Source organism: Semicossyphus pulcher, unplaced genomic scaffold, assembly GCF_022749685.1.
Source record: "Semicossyphus pulcher isolate SPU_LCO1_2020_fin unplaced genomic scaffold, fSemPul1.0.p SCAF_19, whole genome shotgun sequence".
Classification (NCBI taxonomy): domain Eukaryota; kingdom Metazoa; phylum Chordata; class Actinopteri; order Labriformes; family Labridae; genus Semicossyphus; species Semicossyphus pulcher.
The window spans coordinates 8,509,330-8,522,570 of NW_027211692.1; the positions used below are offsets into that span (position 1 = coordinate 8,509,330).

Genomic DNA, 13,241 nt, shown 5'->3' on the forward strand with positions numbered 1-13,241 from the left:
ACAGGGATAACATACACATTACACACAGAAAGGCAGTGTGCTAACCACTGCACCACCGTGCAGCCCATTAATGTTTAAGCATAATGTTTATCTTCTTCAGGCTAAAAATGCAGCAGTCACTGAAACTAACACCACGTGGAAAAAGTGGAAGATGGGTTAAGACAACTTTATGATGATTAGACAAACTATTGTATTTGTGTTGTAGTGCACACTGTAACAGAAACAATGTCACATCAAGGTCCTTTCAGTAACGGCCTGAAAGGTTTTGAGTGTCTAAAATCCCTCCCTACCAGTCTTGTTTCTGTCAGTCTGAATGTAAAAGCGAGATTTATTATATTCTATAGAGTGGACTCAAAGTATCCCACAATGCATCATGAAAAGTTGAAAAAAAAAACTGATTATGCTGATAGAACAATGGCAGACTGACGAAAGAAGAGAGCAGCCTGAACATTGCAACCTGCAACAAGATTGATACTGGGTCAGCTCGTTATTAAGAAGTATTTTAGATGGAGTATAGTTTGCTTTTCCTCATGGCAACAGGTACGATACAAATCTAAGATGTGGCAAGAAAATATGTCATAATATCATGTATTTATCACAAACGTGTGCTGGTATTTATTGTGGTTTGTACGCTAGCCGATGTTGATCTGACCCGTTTTAATTGTGCAACAGCAATAAAGTCATTAAGGCGCAGAGAAATCTATTTAGCTATTTCCTTTTGTAATTTTCTCCTCCCCCGTTTCTATGAGTGAATATGTGCAATCTAAATATTATATTAATACAGAATTCATCTGAAAAGCTGATGCGAGTGTAAGAAGTTAATAAAGGAAAGTCAGGCAACTCTCTGAAAGCAGAATCCCAGGACACGTGCGAGTGCAATAATGACAGTTATTTATTGCAAACAAAGGAACAAAACACAATCTACCGCTCTTCCATCTCTGATTCCTGCGAGACATCAATCATTCAAAGAACAACATACAAAATAATTGGTCAGAAACTCTCGAGAACAAATATAAAATGCAGTGAGAACAGCGTCGCTCCGTATGTTTTCATGAGACCAAAGCTGCTCGTAAGATAAACTAATACTCTGTGAAAATTACAGACCTCATACAAAAAAATAAGATTTTTTTTTCAATAATAATAAAAAAAACAGCCAGCATATTTACAGGACAATAATATTTTCTATGAATCTGGCTTGCCTCAATTCCCAGTGAAACTTATCACCATTGTCTCAGTAACTAACTTGTTACATGTGTCCTCTGCAAGTATATAAGGCATGACAATCAACCTTTTGTCCATTCAGGTGTTCTGATAACAGCAAATCTTAAATATCAAGATGGAAGACGTATAAACGGACCGCTCAGTCCTCCTCCTTTATATTAACGCTTTCAGTAATTGTCGTTTCTCAAAGTTTCTGTGCATTGCTCAGCCCATCTAAGGCACCAACTATTCAGTAGGGGAGACCAGAACAAACTGTACACCAACATATAAATCAAAGAGCTAATCCTAGGCTAACCCATTAGCATTATGTACATGTATATAAACACTGGTGATGAGAAATAATGAACATAGTAGGTGGCCAATAACTTAATTTACATGCATAACAGTTGGTGAGTGACCAAAGCTGAAATGTACAAAAACATTCATCACTTCAGCTCGTTTTGTCAAACAGCTTTTAGAGAAGAAAAATAGAGCGTTTTTTGGAGGCGAGACAGCAGTAAGCATGGAGCGTCTTTACCAAATTAGAAACAACTTGACAGCTATGAATCAGCTGATTAAAAAAAAATGTGTGCATGCAGTTAGGATGAGCTGTATATCACCGAGTTGGAATTTTAGTTTGCCAATTGCGATGAGAGGAGCAAAAAATGAGAAGATAATTAAAAGCTGAAGGGTTGAGGTGAGGGCTGCTCTTTGAATGCGGGCTGCAGTGGCAGATGTGCGGTGGCCGGGTGCGCGTGCGACGATGAGAGTGAGAGCGGGATTAAAGTAGTTTATTCTCAGACATCTAAAACCTTCGAACCAAAGCCCTGGCATGGGAAAGACAGGGTGGAGAAGGGTTAAAAAAAAGGAGGAGAAAATACATGTGCAACCGCAATCTATAAAACCCCAATAAGTAAGAGGCAGACCTCAAAAATATACCCAACCCCCTCTGACTGTAACACATATATGGGTCCTTCTGCTCGCAACAAACAGCCTGATTGACTGAGCAGGGATCTTTCCAAAAAGGGTCTGTTTTCCCTTTCATGTGAGGCTTTGCAGAGGCCACTTTGATCCATGTATCATTCCTGAGGAAACAAAAAAATTGAGCACTAAGTGGAAAAGTGTAAGGTCAAATCAAGCAGTGAGAGATGAGGTCACTGATGATGTCAGCTCTTTGTTTCGAATTAATGTCGCCGGGTTTGTTGTTTGTAGGAAAAGAGGAATAATATACATATCCCTCGGGGAGCCGTTACACAGACAGCTTTAACGTACATGGTTCTTTTCACTCGTGGATTAAGTTTCTACTTTCCATGATCGCTGTATATCCTTAGAGACACAGCCGAGGAGCCAAACCCCAACATTACAGCCTGCTCTGTGATCAGAAGTGAGTCAGCCGCTCAAAGTGTTTCCAACTCTGCTGTGAGGTATCGGCGCAATCATACTTCAAACACATCCAGACTGAAGCTGAAGGATCAGTTTATTATTGCTCCTTTTTCTGACTTTCTTTTCAGCGTGGATTTTGCTTTATTTACCATCACGGATGGAGACTGTGGAGTGTCGAGCGGCAGCAGTGAAACTGTTGGTGGTTTATGGAGCCACATAACTGCAGACGATGACAGCTGTGATCGTCACATATGGTATTTATAACACGTTTCTTTGATCCCACGTTCAAAATAAAAAACTATAATGACCAATTGGTGTTAGTCGCGCAGACAGAAATCAGAGGATACAGGGGAGGGAAAGTGGAAAAGACAGCGATGCAGCCTGTTATCATGGCAGAGCGGAGAAAGCCCAGGCCTGGTTGGCTTCCTTTGATGATTACTTACAACTGTAATAACAGGGCTGTGCTTGTTCACTGCGAGAAAGTGAGTGGATTGACACATTTCAATACTGATAATACTGCATTTGATTAAAGTTGAAGTCCTTAAAATTTCGTGGAAGAAACTTTTATTCTATTTATGGTTGGCATTTGTTCTGTAATCGAATCAGTAATAACCTCTCTATAGCTTCTTATTGGTAGTGGAGGAATGAGTCATATCATTGCTGCCTTAAACACGAGGAAATTCGAGGGAACAATGCATTCATGTTAACGTAATCAGCACAATTTTTATCTTATAGCTGTCATTCTCGCTGTTACTGTTGCCGTTGCCGAAGTCTGAGATGCCACTTTTCAACATTTAAAGCCTTTGACCCAAAAATAGGGTGGATTTTAGTGTGAAGCATCAACAAGAAGCATTAAAGTAATAATCTCCAAGATTAAATAAATGTCTGTTAAGTCTCTATCTATCGCTGAATGAGGTAAAACAATGGTGATTGAGCCTATGGCCCACTGATAAAGCCTTTGCCTTTGCAGTATTACAGACTGGGTGTCAGGTGCGACTTTCACGACGCCCAGTTAGTGACGCGTTTTTTAAATCAGCCAGCAGTGGTTGGTCTGTCAGAGAGGGTAGGCGGAGCTAAGCGGCTGCTTTTCCGGTCTCTGCAAGTGTTGCGAGTAAACAGTAATCTACTATGGCTGAACAAACAAAGAAAAGATCGATGACTACAGATACAACTTCAACAATAAGTGAAAATCCAAAGACGTGGACGTCACACATGCAACACTGTCTGGATATTACCGTTTATCGCCACAGGTTCCGCCAAAGAGAACAAAACTGAGATCTTTGAGATTACCACTTTAAGTATTTGTTACTGCAATGGCTGAGCTGATGCTTTAAAAGTGTGTCTACAAAACAAAATCTTTCTGCCTTTTTTTTGTCAGCAGATCATTTAATTTCTACAAGCAATTATTGGAAGACAAAGGAGCTGCTACAGCGAGCTGTTCGATGAAGAGCTGCAGGGCGCACAGCTCCATCCTCTCAGCGATGTGGCCAGCTTTTATTGTTTTGTGAAAAAGTGCTCATGCCGTGTGCAGCATGAAATGTGATTTTGGTTGTAAGCATTATTGACTGGCTCCTTTATTAAAAAAAGGTGAGTTTGTTTGGCTGCACTGTAAACAGATACACCAGCTGCTCCTCTTTATTTATGACAGAGTAGCTGTTCAAGGAGTGTTTTTCTGCAGATATAAACCACACGTGCTGTTACTACAGTAACCTCAAGTGTTGCCACATTAACTTGGAGTTTAAAATGAAGGAAAACAAACGTAGGAATGGAGATATCTGTAAATTAAATAAGCTGAACTGAAGCTGAGGGAGTGATCTCTTTAACTGTCGTCATCTTCTCTGTCAGGTGACAGGCTGCCATTGAATTAATAATTTATAGGAAACACTAAAAGTTTGCGACTGAAGAATTTAATCAGGGGTTTGTTTTTCGAAACTTGTTTGCTCTTCCCTCAGTACAATGCCTGTGTGATTCTCCCTTTTAAATCATTTAACTGTCGACCTTTCCCTTTAACTTGATGATACATTTTGTTTTTAAAAAAATCATGCAATATAATTTGCTTCAATACTGATTGCAGCCATGATAAACATTTCACCTGTGTGGTGAAAACGCGGTAAGCAATCCAGAGACTGTTTTCAAAATGCCACAGAAGTTTTGAGGTTTTATGGGAGCAGAGCTCAGTCAGTCAGGGGTATAAATACTTCACTAACAAGGGTCTGAACACCTGACCTGTGACCTGTGTTAAAGACAGGTGCAAACACAAACAAGCAGAATACAAAACCTCATTCACATCAGTTGAAACGTCACCGTATGCCAAAGCCTCTTAAGCCCACACAGATAGTACCACGGGGGGCGTTCCGGCTAGTTTGTAGCTCCTTGAAATGCTACAGGAGTGAAATACAATCCACATACACGTCCTTAAGGTTAAGTGGTTACAATCAAGGCAGAGCAGTATTGTTCAAAGAGCTCATTGTGAAACTGAGCTGACAAATTGTATTCATCCTTTAACTGAAATGACCTTTAATGATATTTATATCTGTCACTTGTTAAATTATTCCCAGTCAGTCATTTGTCCGTTTTTTCTCCTCAAACATACCACTCCCTGCGCGAGATCACAGAGCCGTCCATGTGGGACACATAGTCGCTGTCTGTACCATTGTCATAGCAGTCCTCCGGGAGGTAGGGGGAGCCGTTGTTCACTATGGGGCTGTGCACAGGAGGCCCGCAGGGGTGCATGTTTTGGTTGTTGTAGTGATCAGGGTAGTAGTTTCCCTCCTTGAGGCCCCTGTGGTTATCCCCCCTGTCGGCCCAGTCATCCCTGTCCTTGCGCTCAGGGGTGTAGTCGGGGTAAATGATGTCACCACCCAGTTTTGGTTTCAGCTCCTGGCTGCCTTTGCACGTCTTGTCCCCGTAGACCTCCTGCAGCTCGTGCGGCTGCAGCACGTCCAGCTGAGACTCCTTCTGCATGTCCGACGGTCCCAGGTACTGTTTGGTGTAGTAGTCTCCTCTGAAGGTCCTGCGCTGTCGCATGTAGCAGGCCCCTCCCAGGATCAGCAGGAGAATCAGGAATAAAACTCCGCCTACGGCCCCGCCCACTATGGTACCCAGGCTGCTGTCAGGTAAGGATGCCAGCGTTGGTGAGGTGAACAGGGCTCTCTGCTTGTCCGCTGCTGTGCTGGCTCCAGAGGTGTCGTGGAGGAGGGCTGCAGTGGTGCTGGGGGCGGCCGTGGTGGGGGGAGGATCTGTGGAGCAAACGTGATGAAAAGATTTAAACAGAGAGGAAGGACGGCAGATGGAGTGAGACTAGAGTAATAAAAATAAAGAGGAGAGGGCCCGCACTTTATGTTCTGTAACGATTGGCAAAGCAGCAGTGAATGGTTTTTCGATTAATTTATAACTAAACTGTGCAGCGTCGTAGCGGAGACAAGCCTCTCCTGAGACCAAAGAATCTGCTGAAAGCTGCGCTGTCCAGCAAAAAGGGTGAAATGAGAGGGGGAGAAGGAGGTTAAGTGCTAAATGTCATTGTGTGCGTACATGAGAGAGAGACAGAGAGGGATAGGAGGACAGAGGACATGCACTCATGAGCATCTGAGTGAGTGTGATTGGCTCTCCCCCCTGTCTTTCTGAACCCTGCTGTGGGGAAGTCATGTGAGAAGATGAAACGCTGTGTGATCGATGAGAGGTTCCTGCATCTGATTTGTCCTCCCGTGGCCGCCGTTTGTGATAGCAGCCAGAGTCGGAGATAAAAAAAAAAAAAAATGCAGGCTGTGTGGACCTCAAGGTTAGGATAAGTGTCTACATTTTGACCTCCAGCCTCTGGGGCTAAGCGCAGCCTGATACCACTAGTCGATCTCTGCGCAGGCACATCAAAGGCCTGACTACAAGCAATATGACTCGCACTAATAGAGGTCTGCATCTCCAGGAGGGTTTTAGGCAATGGTTATCAAACCAGAGTCCCTGTAGAGCTATAATGATTTCCACAATTTGTGTTACTGAGTAAGAATCCAATTACCTGCAATTATACTCTGTGTGTGAGCCTGACGGATCAGCGGTAAAGTAAAGCATGATGGAGCATAATGGAGACGGATCAAGGTCAGTGAGCTGATACACTGGCGAACGTCATCTATCCCACCCTGCAGCGCAACTTTTTGACCTCATACAGGTTCTGAGCATCTGCAAACATAAAGCTGATCATCTGATAGACGAGCAGCCAAAACCCACAAAGCTGACAGACAACTGGGAATGTGAAACAGCTACACAAAGCAGCCTTGAAGGGGAGAGGGAGTATAGCGGAGCACAACCTGGCTATCTCCACGGGGGAGGGAAGTGAGAGAGGCCGCGTGCCCGAGTCGTAATATCTGACAAGAGAAGCAAGATAATTGCCCAGTGTAAGTCTGTCCTGGACAGGATGTCAGCTGTGCTTTCGTTCGGAGCAGGACTCCAAACCAGGCCTGCACACAGATGGAGCCTGACAGCCTTTTTTTGGGGCTTTTCCAGCTCTTTCCTCGAGACAGTGAGAAACTAAACAAATCGTGTGCGTGTGTTTGTGTGTAAGCGGAGTGCGAGTCCAAAAGCAGCAGTTGCTTTGTTTGGAAAAGGATTAAAAGGAGCAGAGGAGGAATGAAAATAAAAAAGAGATGCAGAGTTCTCAGGATCCACGCCCTGACTTTACGATAATGAACTCAAGTAGCAAACTGTGGACAGACAGAGGAAGCAGACGGGAGCTGTTTACTACCCTGTAACTTTTGTGCCATTGAATCAACAGCTCTTAAGAAATCAAACTACAGGGAAACTCCTTTTGATTATCCAGGGAAATGTCCACTCTGCCTCCCAGTCTCCATGAGATGTTGAGTTAAACTAAATAATCTGATCACATTTCAAACAGCACAATTTACGGTTGAATGACATATTTAATGGATTGCAAATACATATTTCTGTGTTCTGCAAATCTGTGAACACAATTCACTGTGTGCCGCTGTGAAACCTGACCTTAAACAAAACAAAGAAAAAGGCTACATGGGTGCACACTTTGCAGAACCAGCAGGGGTAAACACTCTCTTCCTTATCTGAGAAATCTAATGTTGCCAAAACCACAACAGTGGAAACGTTTGGGACTGATACTCTTTATCTGCTCTCCGTGCTCCTCTGTTGCCAGGAATGTGTGAAAGTAGATCTGGGCAGGGACATTTATTTGGAGGCTTAGCTCTGCTAGAAGTGCTGAACTGAGGGCCGATCGTACTGAGAGGCTAATCTTACATCAGAAAGGCTCGATGAATGTCAAGAGGCACAGATTGCTCTTTTAACCTCGGGGGTTAAAAGGTATTTTCTAAGTAAACAGATGGTTTAAGAAACATCTTGAAAAAGTCGAGACGTACCTTCTACCCAGAGGTTTACGTCTTTACCGCGGAGGCCGATGTTGTTGAGCACTTCACAGCGGTACACTCCAGAGTCATTGCGCTCCAATGGGCGCGTGAAAGCAAAGCTATTGTTTAAGATCTCAACACCCTCAGGCATCGATCCATCCAACCTGTGCAAAAAGAAACACTTTATAAATCTCACAGTAAAAGAAGTACGTCTGAAAAAACCTCTGACTTTCAATGACACCGCTGATTTGCTGGTTGCGTTGACCCGTAGGCCTGTTGCAACTATTAAATGATCAAATGACAGCAGAAAATAGAGCTCCCTGCCTTCCCTTCAGTGGAGGGGGAAAATCTTTCTGCATGAACAGGAGGTTTCGACGCAAGGGAAAGAAAAGAGTAGGAAAATAAAGAGGCTTGGCTGTCTAGACTTTATTGGTTCTGTCAGCTCAGTGAGGCCATATTTCTAGTTTTCAAAGCAACATGATGACAAAGAGCTGCCAATAGGCCAGTGTTGTTCTGATGAATGAGCCATTTGGAGTTTTATATTTATAGCAGGGAATCTTCCCGATGGGTGCAGCAGTGCATTCGACAGCTCCAGTGTCCGGGCTCACAAGTTATGCTGGAGGTAATTTATAGACAGACGCTTCTTCACCTCGCTGCTCGATATAAGTTTGTTTTTATCCCGGTTTAGATCTACGCAGCCGGACCGAACAGCAGCTGATCTGTCACGTAGTATCTGCTTTAACATACATGTTTCTTTTACACGACTTTGAATAAACTGTTTATTAACAAAACAGGTATACAAATAAAAAAAACTGACTTATTCAAGCAACACGTGCTAAATATTTGTGTTAAAGTTAGTTAACTGTGTGAGTGAGATTTCACTTAAACACATGATGATTTATTAATTTCTTCAGGCTACAAAAGAGCTCACATTGACTTCCAGTATTTACATTCTCCGGCTTTTTAACAGCCCAGATTGTGTTGTGTAATTTAACATTAGCTCCTGACAACCTGAAGACAGACGTTCTTTTATAGTTTATGAGTGAACAAAGCCTGGAAGCACCTTTGAACAGTTGACAGCACTTCACCAAATTGGATTTAACAGTAGTATCCCATTAACTTGAGACGGTGAACATTTGTAAGAAACGTTGACAGAATGTGTCCGCCTGTTTTGAAATATTCTGTCTTGAAAGGAGGAAAAGACAAGCAAAACTAAGCAGTAGATGAGAGCCTTTAGCGGATGCAGCCGCTGAATTAGGATGTAGCATCATCCCGGGGACCGCAAATGTGTGGCGCTGACTTTTCCAAGATACCCATCCCCACAAGCTTTTATATATGACCATAAAAACAACAACAAACACAATGGAATCTAAGAACACAGTTAGTGGCCATCATGCTTCACCAGAAGTGCTTGTCAAATGGTGGAACTGTTTTGGGAATCCTAACCTCCCACTCTTTTCCAATATTATAAAAGGGGGGTGTGTACAAGCAAGAAAACACTAACAATACCTTCCAGGCGAGTGTGTAACATGGTGTCCCATATATTTAAATGACTATAGAGCCTGAGGCAGTGTGTGGCAGTGTGTTATGAGAGCAACACAGCGAAGTCCAATCTTAATCTAAGGCCCTTTTTACACTGCGGTTCCGCCACAGCGCCGTAACGAAGCTTGTTAAGCCGCCCCAGTGTGTGTTTTTACACAGCGCTCCGGCATTGCAGAAGTAAAACGTGCACGAGGTGTAAGCAAACAGCGTGTGCTTCGAATACACACACACGGCGCTGTTCCACCCTGCCGGCTCCGCTGTTTACAGACGCCGCGTCGCCTTTGTTTCACCACACCATTCCACCTCCGTGCGGTTTATATAGAAGATGGAACGTAACAGAGGCGTAATAATCCCGCCTTGAAGTGGCGGTGTATATGGAGCTTGGGATGTGATCTGTTTTTCAACAGAGGAACAGTTTTTGGGGATACTGACCTGATCCACGTGAAGCGACGGGCAGGTGGGTTGGCTTTGGCACCACAGATGAACTTCACATTCTCTTGACCCACGTACCAATTTTTGTCAATACCTGTAACTGACACCATCGGGGCAACTGTAAAAAAACATACAACACAAGTTTATTTTTTAACAAAAAGCTCACAATATTTTTATGGTAACATATTGTTATTAAGTCGGTCATGCTGACGTAAATGTGTTTTCCTTTATTTCAAAGGGTAAAAGATGAGGACTCAATCATCAGTCATCGTGATCCCAGCAGCTTGATGACAAATGAGCTTTTCCCAGAAAGAACAAAGCGTGCATTATAAGCGCAGTAGCGAGTGGTGACAAAAACAAAGGCTGTGCAGTACTGTAGCAGGGTACAGCATCCGCCGGTGAACCAGAGCCAAGAGAACAAACAAATGACCCTGGGTTGGTGGAAAGTTAGAAAATGACAGACTCAGACAGTAGATGCACTGCAGCTAATAATAAACTCTACTGCTTCACCATGACAAAGAGTAAAACACAAAGGAAGGCAGGAGAGCGCCTAAATGAAGCCCAGCACATGCCACTGTAATAAAACATGGCAAACACTGACTTAGATATCCAATTTTTCATTTTGATTTCTCTGGAGGACAAATGAGGAACTCATTACAGCGCGCAGGAAAACGCCTCGGCTCGTCGTGTCCACTGACCCTTTTCACGCAGCTCGGCGTCGAGATTGTGCTTCTTTTGCACTTAAAATCCCTTGACTCTGCATTTGACATGATTTATTGAACTGGAAAGCCTCTTTCTTCCTGTATTAACCTTGGTCTTTCGGCTTCTCCATCCACCGCCCCCCCAGCAGCCTCCTGCTACTTGTGTTGCTGCTGAGGCCTAATCAATATTTCATAAAATGCCTTCATTAGCCTGCACTCCCACAGTCCAAACACAGACTAACCCTTAGTACTGCTCGCAGAGGAAGTATGCATCAATGATTAAGATGACTGTTAAATAGGCCCTTTATGGGCAAAGGAGGAAAGGTAGAGATCAGGCTATCAACATAGGTTGACATCGATAAAATACACTGTACCAGCACAATTACAGCTATAATAAAACATAATTAGTTTGCTACATGCTGTATAATGCGCATGATTATTCTTTTTGGTAATGTCAGTAACAAAAGCATTTTATTCTGTTTTTGATGGGCATTAAAATCAATTTAAATAAAACTTAATATATATCTGTTAATCTATGTTTTTGATGCGCATATATCTTATCCAGGCTTTAAAGGTATTATCTTGAAGATTTTCATATAAATAAATGTCTGTTAAGTCACTTTCTATCACCGAATGAGGTAACACAATGGTGATGGAGCCTGATGGCCCACTGATGAAAGCCTTTGCATTTGCAGTACATAGTATTATTACGGTCCTGGGTCTGTGGTAACCTTCATGGAAAAAATCACAAGTGGCGCCCAGTTAGTGACGCATTTTCCATCACCCAGCAGTGGCTGAGAGAGGGTAGGCGGAGCTAAGCGGCTGCTTTTCCGGTCTCTGCAAATGTTTGAGTAAACAGTAATCTACTATGGCTGAACAAACAAAGAAAAGATCGATGACTACAGATACAACTTCAAAAATAAGTGAAAATCCAAAGAAAAAGAAACAAATTCAACGCTCGGATGAAGACCAAAAGGAAAGCGACCGTCAGTGAGGAAAATTAAGATATACAATTGTGACAACCGTGGACGTCTAGTTAAATTGGGAAGCGTCCTCCCACTACTGTTTATCGCCAAAGAGAACTTAACTGAAATCTTCAAGATTAGACTTTTAAGAAGAAAAAACTGCAACTATACTTTTTGCCCCCAAGTGACTCATAGCACCGTTTAGTGCTCCTTATATGTATTCTATTTAATTAGTTAGAAAAACTTTACTTTTTGAGAGAAACATCTTCCTCTGTACTGACGAACAGTAAATGTACGCTTATAATGTATTTTTCTAATGTTTCAAAGCAAAAAAATAAAGAAGAGTTGCAGGAGAATCACTTTGGAAAAGAGTGGAGGAATGTTGCACAGAGGAAAAACTACATAAAAGCTACACAAGCTGTTCTTAGCTTAAGTATGCTGATCAAATCCTTGTTAGTTTTGGTCTTCTTAATAAGAATTATATGTAACATCACCAGACATATCCAGTCAGATGTCAGAAATAACAGCACAGAAATGAAGGAGTTCTTATAATTTTAACACTTACACTGAACATTTAGTACGTAGGGTATGCGAAACTCTGTAAGCAGGGCCGGATGGCGCACCACGCAAGTGAGCGTCTTCCCCTGCGCGTAGCTCTGCGGTTGCCACATGTAGCGAACATGTGTGGTGCTGGTGCCGTTGGCCTCGTCCTGACTTTGTTTCTCACTCCTTCCATACAGCTCTGTCTCCCAGAAAACCTCAGCGGCAGGACGTCCTCGCTCTGCTATGCAGGTTGCCACCAGTGACTCGTTCCCCCCATCCAGCAGAGCCGCGGGGCCGGCGGACACGTAGACCTTTGGCTCCACTGTGTAAAAGAGAGCGTTGGAGAGAGGGGGAGGAGAGGAAATGACAGAATGGAGGAAAGATTACAAAATGAATATTGATCTTTCTGTGTATGTATATGAATAAATAATGTCCATCATATAGAATATGGACAGGAGGAAGTGGCCTTAGTATACTTAACTGCCAGAGAGAGAAGATTGACTTCTTCCATTTCACAAATATGCATTAATAATTGATGGAGCATGCTATTCAATCATACAGAGGCATTTCAGTGGAAACTTAGCTGTCTTTGTTGTTGTGTGTCAAACGTTAAGAGTGCCACTTTCATGATACTGCTGCTGTATGCTTTAGAAAACCCTATCAGTGCCTGATGTGTGCATATAACTGGAGACAAACCCTTTTTAGTGCAGAATCAGAGGCCTCTGAGAGTCAACACTGGGGTGTGTTTGTATTTGACTGTGTTGTCCCGAAAGATGAGGAGCCAAGTTACTGTACACTTGTCCGTGCTTTAGAGCTGAGGTAATGTTATACTGGCTCCCTGGGAATAACTGGAGGTTTTAACGTGACACGGATTTCCTCGACTGAGAGCAAAACAGATTCATGCAAGAGGAACGTGACCAGATCGACGCAGCTGTCTACCTGTTGTGCAAAGCAGTATAAAAGTTCATGACGCTGTAGCCTGACAACATGCAGAAAGAATTCTACTTCAGCAACAAAACAGTGCAATAAGAACGGCCTCTAGACAAAAGATAGTCTGTTTAGGAAGGGAAGGAGGCGATGTTACTCATGTGCAACCGCTAGAGTTCCCCTTTCAT

General features: G+C 42.9%; 1 protein-coding gene across 1 annotated transcript in view; it reads right to left on the reverse strand.

Moving 5' to 3' along the window:
- Window positions 1-889: 889 nt before the first annotated feature.
- nectin3a (nectin cell adhesion molecule 3a) overlaps window positions 890-13,241 on the reverse strand; it is a 30,886-nt gene continuing 18,534 nt past the window's right edge. Inside the window, 4 exon segments of the mRNA XM_069669111.1 lie at window positions 890-5,822; window positions 7,956-8,107; window positions 9,918-10,035; window positions 12,149-12,448. Of these exon segments, the coding sequence (XP_069525212.1) occupies window positions 5,167-5,822; window positions 7,956-8,107; window positions 9,918-10,035; window positions 12,149-12,448 (1,226 nt within the window). The 3' untranslated portion in view covers window positions 890-5,166.